General features: G+C 47.3%; 1 protein-coding gene across 2 annotated transcripts in view; it reads right to left on the bottom strand.

Annotated features, from left to right (window-relative positions):
* Positions 1-5,297: 5,297 nt before the first annotated feature.
* LOC140390368 (E3 ubiquitin-protein ligase TRIM39-like) overlaps positions 5,298-16,265 on the bottom strand; it is a 29,766-nt gene continuing 18,798 nt past the window's right edge. For both annotated transcript variants that reach the window (XM_072475480.1, XM_072475481.1), the window contains 2 exons: positions 11,479-11,594; positions 5,298-7,414 (listed from right to left, as the gene is read on the bottom strand). In XM_072475480.1, coding sequence (XP_072331581.1) covers positions 6,900-7,414; positions 11,479-11,594 — 631 coding nt within the window. In that variant the 3' untranslated portion in view covers positions 5,298-6,899. The remainder of the gene's footprint in view (positions 7,415-11,478; positions 11,595-16,265) is intronic.

Genomic DNA, 16,265 nt, shown 5'->3' with positions numbered 1-16,265 from the left:
TCTCAGAGAAATTATACTTTTGGGAGAGTTTAAAGATTCAATTCCTGATGCAGTGAGAACTCATGTGGAAGAGCAGAGGTTAAAACTGCGAGATTAGCAGCAGAAATGGCAGATGATTATGAATTAGTTCATAAATTAAAGTTCCGTCATCAGTTTCAGCCCGTGAGGGAGAGAAACTGGGGACATGAGAAATACTCAAGTGGGAGAGGTAAAGGTGATCTGATGGTAGATAATAAGGAGAGTGTACCTCAGACTAAAAATGAAATCCAGGAGGGCGGAAGAGACATGAAAAATGTCAAATGTTTTCACTGTAATAAACTAGGCCATGTAAAGTCACAGTGTTGGTGGTTGAAGAAAAGCACTGGGAAGGCTGATGTGGTAAAACAGGATAAGACAGAGGTTTGTTAAAGTGGTAAAGGAAGGCCCAAGTGAAGCGAAGGAGGTGCAAAAGATTGTACAGCCTGATCAAGATGTGATTGATAAGAAGGTGCCAGATCTCTTTAAAGAATTTACTTGTGTGGGCAAAGTTTACTCATGTGTATCAGGAGGAGCAGGTAAAGAAGTCACAATTTTAAGAGATACGGGAGCTAGTCAATCTTTAATGGTAAGAGATGAGGAGTTATGTAGTTTAGGAAGAATATTGCCAGAAAAGGTGGTAATATGTGGAATTCAGGGTGAGAGGAATAGTGTTCCATTATATAAGGTAAGGTTGGAAAGTCCAGTGAAGAGTGGTGAAGTGGTAGTAGTAGTAATAGAGAAACTATCTTGTCCAGGAATACAGTTATCTAGGGTAATGATATAGCTGGATCGCAGGTGGGAGTGATACCTATTGTGGTTGATAAGCCAGTGGAAAATTAGACAACTGAAGGATGAGTATCCTGGGATATTTCTGGATTGTGTAGTAACAAGGTCGCAAAGTCACAGGTTAAGACGAGGAGAAATCAAAGAGTGAAGATGAAGTGGAAGTGCAATTATCAGAAACGATTTTTGATCAGATGGTTGAAAAAGAACAAGAACAGGTGGAGGATGAGGCGGATATTTTTAGTTCAGGAAAATTGGCGGAGTACAACAGACAGATGTAGAAATAAAATGGGTGTATCAGAAAGCATACACGGAAGAGGAATTTGAGTGTATACCAGAGTGTTATTATCGTAAAAGTAATGTCTTGATGAGAAAATGGAGACCTTTACATGTGCAGGTGGATGAAAAGTGAGCAGAAGTTGATCAAGTAGTGTTGCCGGTAGGGTATAGAAAAGGGGGTGTTGCAAGTTGCACGTGAGGTACCAGTGGAAGGTCATTTGGGAATAAGGAAAGCTCAAGCTGAAATACAAAAACATTTTTATTGGCCTGGACTACATAAAGATGTAGTTACATTTTGTCAATCATGTCACACATGTCAAGTGATAGGGAATCCTCAAGCAGTGATAAAACCAGCGCCCTTAATACCCATTCCAGCATTTGAGGAACCTTTTACAAGGTCCTAATTGATTGTGTAGGACCGCTTCCTCCAACAAAAGGTGGGAATCAATATCTTTTGACTATAATGGATGTGTCTACTAGGTTTCCAGAGGCCATTCCAGTACGTAATACTACAGCTAAAAAGATTGTGGAGGAGTTACTTAAATTCTTTACTAGATATGGACTACCCACAGAAATACAATCGGATAAAGGATCAAATTTTACCTCAAGGTTATTCAAAGAAGTTATGGATAGCTTAGGAATTAAACAAATTTAAATCAACTGCGTACCATCCAGAATCGCATGGAGCGTTCAAAAGGTGAAATGTTGAGGGTTTATTGTCAAGATTATCCAGAGAATTGGGATAGAGGAATTCCATTCGTACTGTTTGCAATTAGGGATGCACCTAATGAGTCATCCAAATTCAGTCCTTTTGAACTAATTTTTGGTCATGAGGTAAGAGGACCACTCAAATTGATGAAGGAAAAATTGGTGAATGAGAAATTGGAAATTACATTATTGGATTACGTGTCAAATTTTAGGGGACAATTAAATAGAGCAGGTGAATTGGCTAGACAACATTTAAAAGTTGTACAAAATGTGATGAAACGGGTAGCGGACAAGAAATCCAAAGTTCGTAGTTTTGCCAGTGGAGATAAAGTTTTAGTGTTGTTACCAGTGGTAGGTGAACCTTTAAAAGCTAGGTTTTGTGGACCTTATCAGATTGAAAGGAAATGAAGTGAGGTGAATTATGTGGTACAAACACCAGATATAAGGAAGACTCATCGAGTGTGTCATGTGAATATGCTTAAAAGGTACTTTGAAAGGGAAGGAGAGAAAAAGGAGGAGGTTTTAATGATTCTAACTCAAAGTGACAAACCAAATCCAGATGACTGTGAATTTGACATACCTCAAATTAAATTGGAAAAGGAGGATGTTCTTAAAAATTGGGATAAATTGAGTTACCTTCCAGAGGAAAAACAAACTGACCTGAAAGAGTTATTGATATCACATGGGCAAGTTTGTAGAGATAAATTGGGAAGTTCTAAAATGGCTATACATGATGTAGATGTGGGAAATGCTGTTCCAATCAAACAACATCCATACAGACTTAACCCTTTAAAATTGGCACAGGTTAACAAAGAGATTGAGAGGATGCTTAAAAATGGCTTAATTGAAGTGGGTTGCAGCCAATGGAGCTCACCCATTGTGATGGTGCCTAAACCAGACGGTAGCCAATGGTTGTGTGTGGACTATAGAAAGGTTAATGCAGTTACAAGAATGGACTCTTATCCTATCCCACGTTTGGAGGATTGCATTGAGAAAGTGGGACAATCAGCTTTTATTTCCAAACTGGATTTACTAAAAGGTTACTGGCAGGTACCTTTATCCGAAAGGGCGAAGGAGATTTCAGTTTTTGTGACTCCAGATGGTATATACCAATTCAAAGTTATGCCATTTGGCATGAAAAACGCCCCAGTCACATTTCAATGGTTAACTAATAAAGTTGTTTCAGGATTACCCAATTGTGCGGTATACATCGACGATCTGGTAATTTTCAGCCAGACATGGAAAGAACATTTAAAACATCTGATGAAGTTATTCCATCGACTTCAGGAGGCGGGTTGGGTAATAAACCTAGCTAAAAGTGAATTTGGAAAAGCCCAAGTCACTTTCCTTGGCCATACAATCAGACAGGGTTGAATGGTCACTTGGGATGTGAAACCAACAGTTATTGAGGAGTTTTCAATGCCCACAAGCCGAAGGGACTAATGCGATTTCTTGGCATGAGTGGATTTGATCGAACATTTGTGCAAAGGTTTTGCAGCATGATTGCTCCACTCATTAACTTGCTGAAGAAACGTCGAAAATTTATAGGACAGCGGAGTTTCAACAAGCATTTTACTGCCTGAAAGCTGTGCTAACCAATGCTCATGTGTTGGAGAATTACAAGGGACTCTGTGATCAGATTGAACTAAAGTATCTGACTTTAAAGAATCATGCCGAGGCGTAGAGAAATGGACGAATCGTGCAGAGACCTTATTGTTCAGAGACTGTCAATCGAGAAGGATTTCAGTATGAGGAAGAAGAACGAAAATGGACTATATTATTATACCTGTTTGCGTGTGTTGTTTTTTGAAACGTAAAACTATATTTAATGTGTGTATTTCTTAAAGGATAGTGAAAAGGTGAAAAATGAAACCATCTTGAAATCGATGGTTTGTTTTTTTTTCTTGGGGGGGGTCGTGTCATGTGAGAGTGAGTACCTTTAAGAAATGGGTGTTTATTAGTGATGTCAGAGTGTGGGTGGAGCTGGGCTGTCTGTCAGCTTTTTACTTTTATTTTAGGCTGTTTGCTGCAGGGTGTGTTTTAGTTTCGCTTGGAGAGCTGGATAGCTGCAGTCACAGCCAGAAGGGTTATTAGTCTCTCTGTCTGTAATCTAAAAACTGTAAATCGATCCTTTGGTGATTTTAAACTAATAACTGCTCTCAGTAGTGACTTTAACCTGATGTGCTTCTGTTTAAAAGGTTTTTTAAAAAAGTCTTCTGGATGTTAAAAGGACAGCTTAAGCATTACTTAGTGTTGTATTCTTTGGGGTTTGTATTTGAATTGATGGTTGCTAAGATGTTCACTGTATGTTTTAAAAAGGTTAACTTGAGTTCATAAAATAAACATTGTTTTGCTTTAAAAAATACTTTTCCATTTCTGCTGTACCACACCTGTAGAGTGGGCCGTGTGCTCCCCATACCACAATCTATTAAAAGTTGTGGGTCAGGTGAACTTCATGATACACTTTGGGGTTCTCTAAACCCTGGCCCATAACAGTACATACACGACTGTGTGGCAAGGGTTGGCACCAACTCCATCTACAAGTTTGCTGATGATACGGCTATAGTGGGTCGGATCTCGAGCAACAATGAGTCAGAATATAGGAGGGAGATAGAGAGCCTAGTGGCGTAGTGTAACAACAACAATCTCTCCCTCAATGTCAGGAAAACTAAAGACCTGGTCATCGACTTCAGGAAGCAAAGTATCGTACACACCCCTGTCTGCATCAATGATGCTGAGGTGGAGATGGTTGGTCGCTTCAAATTCCTCAGTGTGCACATCACCAACAATAAGTCCTGGTCCACACATGTCAACGCCATGACCAAAAAAGCACAACAGCGCCTATACTTCCACAGGAAACAAAGGAAATTTGGCATGTCCTCATTGACCCTTACCAACTTTTACAGATGCACCATAGAAAGCATCCTATCGGGCTGCATCACAGCCTGGTATGGCAACTGCCCGGCCCAGGACCGCAAGAAACTTCAGAGTCGTGAACTGGGGAAAGCGGGCAGCATAAGCAAAGACCCCTCCCACCTGGGTTATTCTCTCTTCCAACTTCTTCCATCGGGCAGGAGATACAAAAGTCTGAGAACACGCACTAACAGGTTCAAAAACAGCTTCTTCCCCGCTGTTACCAGACTCCTGAAAGACCCTCTTGTGGACTGAACTGATGTCTTCACACATCTTCTCTAGCAAGCAGTATGCCTCACCTGATGCCTATGTATTTATGTATGTCCCACATTGTTTCATGTATGGAATGATTTGTCTGGACTATACGCAGAACAATACATTTCACTGCCCCTCGGTGCACATGACAATAAAACAAATCCAATCCAAGACAGCATTCGCTGACACAAATGCCCAGGCCGAGGTCCCAGTTGCTAATTGTGCATCACGGGTGTCAACTGGGGGGGGAATAGGCGACTTTTGTAAACGCCCGTCTGCGATTTTGCTGACACCAACTATGCGAAGAGGCTTTCCTATTAATAACTCACCCCTCGAACCGATAAGATTCTCAAACATTGAAACTTGTTTATTAATCAAACAGTATGTGAGACTGTATTGAAAACAACACACTTACAAGGGACAACAACAACAAACGAAAGTCCGATGGCCTGGTTGGGTGGTCAAACATGTTAATAGTTCTCAGCATAAAGACTGTTACAAATCCAAATATTCATTCTGAACCAGCCAATTGCTCGAGATGTCTCTTACTCTCCCCTCCCCCCTCAGCACAACAACCCACATAAATCTGCATTCCACAATGAGATAAAAGTTACAATACAACTCCCTCTTAAAGGAAAATGGAATTGACTAATCTCTTAGCAACAACCTTTCGTTTCCCGGTCTCAAATCAGCTCTTTATTTCCCCCCCCCCCCACCTTGAGCTAACAAACCCCTTTCTGACTTCTTAATATTTTTTTATTTTAGTTTCCCCCTGGCTATAGTTGCTACTCTACCGAGTGTAACCATTAATTAAAAGTTTGCCTCGTTTTTGCTTCTGTATCGTGCACACCATTTAAAAGGTTCATGTATAACCAGAGGGATCTCCTTCGCTCGACGGCTATCCCCATGGCAGGTCTCGCATTAAAACCTATTTTTCTTCTTTTGTGCCTGACAATGCCCATCGCTGCAGGGTCAGCTCTGGCCCAGTGTGGCACTTTAAACTGTTTTTAAACTCCCCTGCTTGAAATGAAAAGGATAAATGTTAACATCACTGTGGCAACCAAACAGACATCAATAGCAAGCAGCTGAATTTGAGTTGGGGTGGGGGGGGGGGGAAACACACACATGCAGTCTGGTCAAGCCGTTCCCGCCAAAAGCAAACGTCTTAACCTCACTCGAACGGAGTTGCAACATTTCTCTGTTGACACTCCCCCCACCGCCAACATTCGGGAGAAATCAGGATCCACTGATTATTATGGGGTGGCGCGGCGGTTAGCACTGTTGCCTCACAGCACCAGCGACCCAGGTTCGATTCTGGCCTTGGGTGACTGACTGTGTGGAGTTTACACATTCTCACCCGTGTCTGCATGGGTTTCCTCCGTCAGTCCAACAACGTGCAGGTTCGGTGGATTGGCCATGGTGTTTGCAATTTAGGTGCGGTTATGGGGATAGGCGGGAGAGTGGGGTCTTTCAGATGGTCGGTGCAGGCTCGATGGGCCGAATAGCCTCTTTCTGCACATTAGGGACACTATGGTCGTATTACTGGTGGTGTGGCACAGGCCACCTCTTCTTCAGGTGCCATTTGGTTGCAGAGGAGCGTCAGGGCTTCCAATCACATTACATCGGCAACCCAGCCCCAATGCCGCACTGTAAACGTGCAACCCCACCCCCCAAGGAACAAAGCGAGTTCGCACATCTGCAGTTCGCCTGTAATTGGATTCAAAACAAATTGACGAGCGCTGCGGGAGATTTGCTCTCCGCTTTTTAAAATAGAAAAGAAATTGTAAATCTCATTGCTAAAGAATGGGATTGACCATTCCGGTACATAAAGACAGGCAAAAGCACAACGGCACCTTTTCTCTATCCTCTCTTTTAATAAAATGAGCAGGCCCCACGTGAAAGGCAGGAACGGCCTCATGGATTCCGGAGAATCGACAGTCGGCTCACAGTTGGAGTGCGACCAGCTTCAGCGGATCAGTTCTGCTCTCTGTGCTGAAGTAAGGGTAGACTGCCTCGGTGAACTTCTCGGTGAAGGTGTAGATGTGGGCCATGCTGATGGCGTTGTAAAACGACACCTGCCCTTCCTCATAGTCCAGGTACACTCCCAACCTCCTGAGCACCACGCTTTCCAGCTTCAGGATAGTGCGTGGGTTGCTGAACACTGTGTATTCCTTGTCCCACAGACCGACCGCCCAGATTCCGCTCTCCGGGATCGCCTTCCTGGCCACCGACGCCTTGGCGGCGCCCACATCCCAGGCCGAGTTGTTGCCCACGTCTATCTCCCAGTAGTGGCGCCCCGTGTTGAATCCCTGCACGGCCAGGACGCTGAGCAGGAAATTGAAGCGCTCGGGGAACTCGGGGACCTTCTTCCACTCGCCTCGCTTCACCTGGGTGTCGTTGTCCGTCAGTAGGAGGCGGGGGTGCGCCGTTTGCGGGTCCAGGCTGAGAAGGGCTGGAACTGAAGGGGAGAAGGTCAAGTCTCACCTTGCATTTCTACCTGCCCGCGGTTCTGAAGAGCAGCTACGTTCGCCCGGCATTATCCCATTTTTATCTTGGATTTCTTGCTTTCACCTTTATTTCTTTACTCGGATGTGGGCATTGTTTTCCAGCCCGGCATTTGCTGCCCATCCCTAATTGTCCCATGAACCGAATGGCTTACTGGATCGTTTTGCGAGGGGGGAGCAGCTTAAGAGTAAACCACATCGCTGTGGGTCTGGAGCCACAGGTAGGCCAGTCTGGGGGCGGGGGGGTGGATGGACGCCAGATTTCCTTCCCTGAAGGACATTAGTGAACCAGGTGAAGGTTTCCTTTTACAATTACCGGCAAAATGGCTGTCATGGCCACCATTACGGAGATTAGCTTTATTTAAATGGCACCAACTGCCATAGGGGGATTTGAACCCATGACAAACTGAGTTGTAAGAAACATCAGAGGTCGGAAACAATTTCCCCAAAAGAGCAATGTTAAAAATTGGGGTTTGATACCAAGGCCCGATACCCTATTTTCATCAAAATAACCCAGAATTTTCAATTCAACCAATCAATTATTTTTTTTAAAAAGTGATATAAGAAATGTAAATTTGAAGAAAAAGTTTGGAAACACAAAGATTCACCAAGTAAAACTGCGCCGGAACTGCAGCTGAGCATCGTGGGTCAGGGGGATGGGCGGTGCAGAATGTCAATGCTCACATGAACCTGGTCAGGTCCAAACCAACGCCGCAAAGTTGAAATAAGGTGCCAATTAATACGTGACTTAAGTGCCGTTTGTGGTAACTCGAATGTTGTAAAGTCGGGAGGCTGCCTGTAGATTATTACTGACGCTGCAGCCCCGTTTCTGAACATTGCAATGGCCTCCCGATGGAGGAAACACCTGGGCAGGATGCAAAACAGGCATGGGTGTAGGCCACCCATTTTGCGTCCGGGGGGGGGGGTCGTCCAGGGTCAATTGCACTTGCCTCTCTTCCACACCCAAAGTCAGGGGAGGGAAATAAGACCTTATGTCAGATTTATAAAGACTCATCGCGACGCTGAGGAAGAGAAGGAATAGCAGGGGACGTGGTGTCTTTTCGAAAACCACCAGAGAGAGAATCAGGGGCCACGACCAGCCTGAACAATTCTCCCCTTAAGATCTGTACGTCTCCATGCACTGTGACACTGAATGAAGGAAACACTGAGTTCGGGGAAGTACAACAAGCTGATTTAATTCTCCATGTACTCTCGCTGAACACAATATGGATATTTTGTACTCAACCCTATGCATTGAGGCTTCCTTCGGAGAACCCAGTGAAACAATTGGACAATTGGTTGCGTTTTGTGCTGATTCCCAGTAATCATTAGCCTGGTGATAATATAGGCCGACCAACAGAATCAAAAGTCCCTTGGAATAGACTCGAACAGCAGAGGAATATTGGCAGGAAAGAGGGAAATCTGTGACCGTTTATTAAAGCATTAAATAATCTCTGTGCTATTTCCTGGAGAATCACAGAGTCTTGCAGAACCGAATGAGGCCATTCAGCCCACTTGGACCCATGCTACCTCTTTGAAAGAGTTCTCTAATGAGTCTCACTTGCCTTGCCTCCCCCAGAAGAACTTCATCTAATTCCCTTTTGAAAGTTGCTCCCAAATATTGCTTTCAGCAGCCATCTCAATCCCATTCCAGATTTCAACATCTTGTTATATATATTTTTTTTAAATCCCCCTCTCCCTCGTTGTTTGCCTATTATCTTACGGGCACCCTCCTTGCCACTGGCAACAAAGGGCACGGTTCTCTGGCCTGGCTGCGCTCAAGCGAGGGCACAACGCGGCTGGAGAATCCGGGAGGCCTCCAGCAGGCCTCCCCGCCTCGCGGGATGCACCCATGTCCTGCGACCCATCGGAATCGGACCTCCGCCCAAAAAGGAGCAGGACCAAATTGCGCTCGCTAATGTAGGCCTTAAACCTACTACGGGCTACCTACCCGGGATCTACCGGCCTTCCTGGATTCACTGGTCTCCCCAGGGAGGCTGCAGCGGGCGCCGATCAGTAATGGCACCTGGCTGGGGCGGGGGGGGGGGGGGGGGGGGGGGGGGGGGGGGGGGAGAGTCTCCTGGGCTATCAGAGACTCCTGGGTGGTCAGGGATAGTGCTGGCTGGCCCCATGGCATGTGGGCACCTTGCCACTGCCCAGCTGGAACCTTGGCACCATCACCCTGGCACTGCCAATGTGGTTGGAGCACTGCCTGGGTGCCCAGGTGGCACTGCCAAGGGTCAGGGCCCGAAGGGGGTCATGCCCATGAAAGGAGGGTGGAAGGGTGGGGTTGTGCAGGACAGATACGTAGGGGGCCTCTGGGATGTTGGGGGTGGTGGGATGACGGGTGGGGGTCCTGAAAGTGGGCTTGGGGGGGCCTGAAGAGGAGGGCCCGCAGGACCCCATAGCGGGGTGTGGCGTAGTGCCCATGTATGTGCGTGTGGTGGGGGCGTGTGGTGACTTTTCCCACGGGTGGGAGGTATGGGGGGGGGCCCTTTCAAAATGGCGGCCCGATCTCGGAGTTCAGCTCGCCAGTGCTGAAAGGTATTTGAAGAGCGCGATTCTCCAGAAAGATTTCGAAGTTCATTTGCAGCAGGTTTTTCAGGGAGTATCCCGCCGGCTCTGCCAGCGAGCTCCGCACCACTATTCATGACACCGAGTAATTTTTTGGGGCCCTTGGGAGTTTCTCACCAGTTTAGCCCACTTTTTTAGCACAGGGGAGCTGAACTCAGAGATCAGGCCGCCATTTTGAAAGGATGCCCCGATCTCTAAGTGAGCTTGTACCCCTCACCCATGGGGAACGTCACCCCACACACACATGGGCGCTACCCCACACACATGGGCACTACCCCACACACATGGGCACTACCCCACATCCCTCCAAGTGAGAACACACCACTGTGGGGTCCCTGGCCCCCCTCTTCAGGGAGCTCCAAGCCCCCTTACAGCAACCCTCCCTTCCAGGACCCACATCCGTCACCCTCCCAACCTCCCAGATGCCCCTTATCTGCCCTGCATACCCACACCCTTCAAACACCCCCTCCACCCTCCTTTCATGGGCAAAGCCCGCCTTGGACACTAACCCTTGGCAGTGCCACCCTGGCCCCCAGGCACCTTTGCAGTGCTCCAGCCTGCTTGTCAGTGCCAGGGTGGCAGTGGCAAAGTGCTGCATTCCAGGGAGCCACCCTGCGCTTACCCTGACCACACAGGGGTCTCCGATGGTCCGGGAGATGGCCCCCCCCCCCGGGCCTGGTCCACATTTGTGTGCACCAGAGCTGAACGGCGCCTGGCTGCAGCCTCCCTGCGGAGGCTGGAGAATCAAGGAGGCCGGTGTATCCCGACGAAGTACGTCTTAAGTAGTTTTAAGACCTGCTTTAGCGAGCGCTGATTGGTCACGCCCCCTTTTGGCGGAGTTCTGACTCTGACTCGGACTTGGGTGGATCCCGCGAGGCATGGAGGCTGTCGAGAGGCCTGCTGGAGGCCGCTCACGGGATTCTCCGACCGCGTTGTGCTCTCGCTCGAGCGCAACGCGGCCAGAGAACCGCACCCCAAGTGTGGGCTAAACCGGTGAGAAACTCCCCAGGGCCCAAAAAAAGTGACTGAATGTCATTGGATAGCGGTGGGGAACTCACCGGCAGGGCCATTGGGAACCTCCTTGGAAAAACCCGGCGCAAATAAACTTGGAAATGTTTCTGTTGAATCGCGCCCAATTTCTGCTCAAGTTCGGGATTGGCGCAGACACGGTGGGCGGGAACTCTTCAGGATATTGAACACGTCTACCAAATCTCCCCTCAGCCCTCCCTGCTCCAAAGTGAACAATCCCACCTTCTCCATTCTTTCTGCAGAGCGGAAAACTCCGATTCCCCGGGTACCATTCCGGAAAATTCTCCCCTGCACTCTCTCTCTCTGAGCTCCGTGCAAACATGCAGATTTTTGAGATGACATCCCTCTACTGATGAGCAAACCTAGGAGTTCTGGGAATGACAGTAGGATCATTTTCCATTGAGGTTCACCTTACCTGGGTTGATAACCCTTAGCATCCGCTTCCACACGATATACTGCAGAGGTCCAATGGGCTCGTACAGGCTCAGATTAAAATTGATTTCTGTGGTTTTGATCTGGGATGTCTCCACGCTGCGTAAAATATCAACATTTGTGCAATGTTATTAAATCTAACTGAATATTCCCTTCTATTTAAAAAATCAATATATGCATTTCTGAAATATATGAATAAACAGTGAGATATTCCATTCTAATTTAAATGTGGCATCAGTGTGAATTTAAGCCTGGTTGGCCAGACAATGGGTGAATTTTAAACTGAAGGGACCGATGGAATATTAAATGTTCAAATTTGTGTTCTGGGTAAATATAAAAGGTACGATTAAGAGGAAGGATAGGCAACCCAAGCGTGCTCCGCTATTCAATAAGTTCGGACTTTATCCTCAACTCCACACTCCCCCGCGAACCTTTCACCCCATGGCTTATCAAGAATCCATCTCTCTCTTCCTTAAAAATATTCACGGGCAGCACGGAAGCACAAGTGGACAGCACTGTGGCTTCACAGCGCCAGGGTCCCAGGTTCGATTCCCCGCTGGGCCACTGCCTGTGCGGAGTCTGCACGTCCTCCCCGTGTCTGCGTGGGTTTCCTCCGGGTGCTCCGGTTTCCTCCCACAGTCCAAATACGTGCAGGTTAGGTGGATTGGCCAAGATAAATTGCCCTTAGTGACTAAAGCGGTTAGGAGGGGTTATTGGGTTACTGGGATAGGGTGGAAGTGAGGGCGTAAGTGGGTCGGTGAAGACTCAATGGGCCGAATGGCCTCCTTCTGCATGTTCTATGATCACAAATTCTGCTTCCGCCGCCTTTCGAGGAAGAGAATTCCAAAGGATCACGGCCATCTGAAAGAAAGGAATTCTCTGCATTTTGGTCTTAAATAGATGCCCCCCTTATTTTTAAACAGCGATTCTTCGTTCTCGTTTCGCCCACAAGAGGAAACATCCTCTCCACATCCACCCTGTCAAGACCCCTCAGGATCTCATATGTTTCAATCAGGTCACCTCGACTCTTCTAAACTCCAGCAGATACAAGCCCAGCCTGTCCAATCTTTCCTCATAGGACAACCCCCCCCCCATTCCTGGTATTAGTCTAGTAAACCTTCTCCGAACTACTTCCTTCTTTGAAACAAGAGGACCAATTGTATTTTGCACATTTAAATCAGGCATGAATTTTCCGCAGCAAAACAGGTCATGGGATCATGATGATTACAGCATCGGAGGTCATTCCGCTCAACGTGCCTGCGTCAGCCCTTGGTAGAGTTATTTAATTCGCTCCCGCTCGTCAATAGAATCAAAGCTGGCTGGGGAAGCTGAAAGCAAGACACAGAGCTTCTCTTTAACGAGGGAGTTTATTGACTTGGGCAGCCTTACAACTCTCCTCCGACTCAGCCCAGTGTCCCAGCTGTCCCCCAGTTCTAATAAAACTGAGAGATCAGTAAATCACAGTTTAAGGGATCTTCATTTAAGGCAGGGGCGAGGTCTTCAGACTCACGCAGACACAGGGGCGAACATGCAAACGCCACACCGTCAGTCACCCAAGGTCGGAATTGAACCTGGGTCCCTGGCGCTGAGAGGCAATAGTGCTAACCACTGTGCTGCCGGCAAGGATTTTGGATTTATTCTAGGCTGCGTTAGATGGATTTTTGACCAACAAGGGAATTGAAAGGTTATGGGGTACAGGAACGAAAGTGGAGTTGATGCCACAATTGGTTTGGTCATGACCTTATGGATTGGCGTAGCAGATTCAATAGGTAGGGTGGTCTGCCCCTCCTGTTTCATATGTTCTTACGCACTCCGTGGACGCCACCCACGGTTTTGAGCACCTCTGTCACGTCGCCTCTCCTCTTCAGGAGTGCAACCTCAGCTTCTCCCGTCCCTCCGCCTAACTGAAGACCCTCATCCCCGGTGCCATCCTAACGAATCGCCGAGTCCTGGATATCCTTCCTAAAGTGCCCAGCGTCGGGCACAACACACCAGCTCGGATCTAACGGGTGTCTTACAAAAGGTCCTAGCATGGCCTCCCTGCTGGTGAGCCAAAGCCATTTCTCCTAGTCCACAGAGTCCTGCGTTTAGCCCCTGACCCCGGTCTTTGATCGTTCCCAAGATACCATCTGGAGGCATTTTGAACATTGCTAATACTTTTTTTTGGCCAGGTTATTTATTTATTTAAAAAAAAAACATTTCTCACCCTTCGAGTACAGAAACATTTCTCCTAAGCACTTAGAATTTTGCTTCAGACCAACTTAAATTTATATCCTTTGGCCTTGCTTCCAGAGGCATCATCTAAGCAGTGGGCTGAGTAAGCCTAACCACACCGTTTGAGGAAACGTTCTTTAACCACCTCCCTTCCAGGCTTGGACATCTGTGCTTTTTTAAAATCCTTCCCCAAAGCTAATTCTGAGGTTTGGGGAGAGAGGGGGGCGTGGAATTTTAAATTCACTCGCCTGGCAGGAACGTGTTGGGATTGGGTGAGACCCAGGTTCTAGCCCCTGCCACCTCCATTTGACGCTCCATTGAAATCAGTGCCCAGCAGAAAGCAAGCATTGCAGCCAATCCCGTTGGAGATCTCCGCCGATCCCCAGCGACCAAGTTTAAAATGTTGTCCCTCCCAACGTAATTCTGGGTGGGCTCAGGATTCAGCTTATGGTCTTATTAAGGGCTATGGCGAGAGAGCGGGTAAATGGAGTTGAAATCAGCCATGATTGAATGGTGGAGTGGACCCGATGGGCCGAATGGTCTTACTTCCGCTCCTATGTCTCATGATGTCTGCCCAGCCCGCTCCATAAAAGGGCAATGACAGGGCAGGACCACCTCTCAAATACTGTGTGAGGTTTTGGTCTCCTTATTCAAGGAAGGATGGAAGCGCGTTGGAGCTGGTTCAGAGGAGGTTGATACCTGGGACGAGCGGGTTGTCTTATGAAGAAGCTTGGACAGACCGGGCCTGTTTCCACTGAGCTTCAGAAGAGTGAGGGGGTGACTTGATTGAAGTCTATATGATCCTGCACAGTCTCAACAAGGTGGATGTGGAAAGGATGTTTCCTCTTGTGGGTGAGTCCAAAACTAGGGGGCGCTGGGTTAAACTTAGAGGTCGCCCGTTTCGGACTGAGATGCGGAGAATATATTTTCTCCCAATAGGGTTGTGCAGCATTGGAACTCTCTGCCTCGAATGGCAGGGGGAGGTGGGGGTCACTGAATATTTTTAAGGCCGGAGGTGGGTAGATTCTTGTTAGGTAATCAAAGTTTATTGGGGGTAGATGGGCAGCACGGTAGCATAGTGGTTAGCAGTGTTGCTTCGCAGCGCCAGGGTCCCAGGTTCGATTCCCGGCTTGGGTCACTGTCTGTGCGGAGTCTGCACGTTCTCCCCGTGTCTGCGTGGGTTTCCTCCGGGTGCTCCGGTTTCCTCCCACAAGTCCCGAAAGACGTGCTGTTCGGTAATTTGGCCATTCTGAATTCTCCCTCTGTGACCCGAACAGGCGCCGGAATGTGGCGACTAGGGGCTTTTCACAGTAACTTCATTGCAGTGTTAATGTAAGCCTACTTATGACAATAAAGATTATTATTATGTAGAATTCAAAACACAAACCGGTCAGCCTTGATCTTATCGAGTAGCAGAGCAGGCTCGAAGGGCTGAATGGCCTATTCTGCTCCCATTTCATACATTTGTATCTACTGGAGAACTCTGCCAACTCTCAGGCGAGGTATTCACCATTTGGGGCCGTTCCAGTGAGGCAATGGGTTAAATCCGTCTCCACAGGATTTGTGGTGTAAAATTAAAAGGGTTTCTCCCCGGACAGAGGGGAGAGACGTTCAGCCAGAGGAAGTTGGGCATCACCTTGCACACTGTTCCTCGCTAGAAGGATGGGTTGGCGGAGGGATTGGACATAGACTGGCCATGTGGAGATCGTGGCATCTGCCCAGTGTGTCATGGTAATGCTGTCGTGCTTTGATGTCTTGCTCAGACAGTGACATGTGTCAAGTCGTCCGTACACTGAACAAAATATAACCGCTGACACCAATGAAGGTTACCATTTCAGAACTTGAGAGAGAAAGGGTTAAAAGATTAAATTGACACATCCCTGACTTGCATTTTTTAAAATAAATTTATAGTATCCAATTATTTCATTTCCAATTAAGGGACAATTTAACTTGGCCAATCCACCTACCCTACACATCTTTGGGTTGTGGGGGCGAAACCCACGCAAACAAGGGGAGAATGTGCAAACTCCACACGGACAGTGACCCAGAGCTGGGGTCGAACCGGGTCCTCAGTGCCATGAGGCTGCAGTGCTAACCACTGTGCCACCGTGCCGCCCATCCTTGACTTTCAATAGGAAAAGGGGTGTGCTAGGACAATGTTACACTGCTATTTGTTTCCAGACCGTGACCATCCCTTAATCCTCACCTTCAAAAAATACCCGCGGAACCCCCCATTCATGTACCTGTACAAAATTAATGCCCTGTTCAAATACCTTTCAAAGTTCTTTACCCAATTGGGCCAGATTTTGCTGGCAAATTAAGGATGAGGCTAATGGTGTTTGTCATTGTTAATGTGTAAATGGGTCTGCCTGCAAGTGAGGTGGTTTAGGAGGTTTGGGTGCTGATGCAGTAGATTTGCTGTCTCTGTTTAAATTCCTATCAAAGGCCAGCAATTCGTATTTACAAGCAAGGAGTCACAAATGTACTCCCTCTGACAATGCACACTTGTTCACTGAATGCAATCTGTTTTGAAATGATATGCAGACCAAATTGCGA

This window comes from Scyliorhinus torazame, chromosome 14 (assembly GCF_047496885.1).
Source record: "Scyliorhinus torazame isolate Kashiwa2021f chromosome 14, sScyTor2.1, whole genome shotgun sequence".
Classification (NCBI taxonomy): domain Eukaryota; kingdom Metazoa; phylum Chordata; class Chondrichthyes; order Carcharhiniformes; family Scyliorhinidae; genus Scyliorhinus; species Scyliorhinus torazame.
The sequence above is the reverse complement of the archived record's forward strand: the minus strand, read 5'-3'. Positions and strand labels throughout refer to the sequence as shown.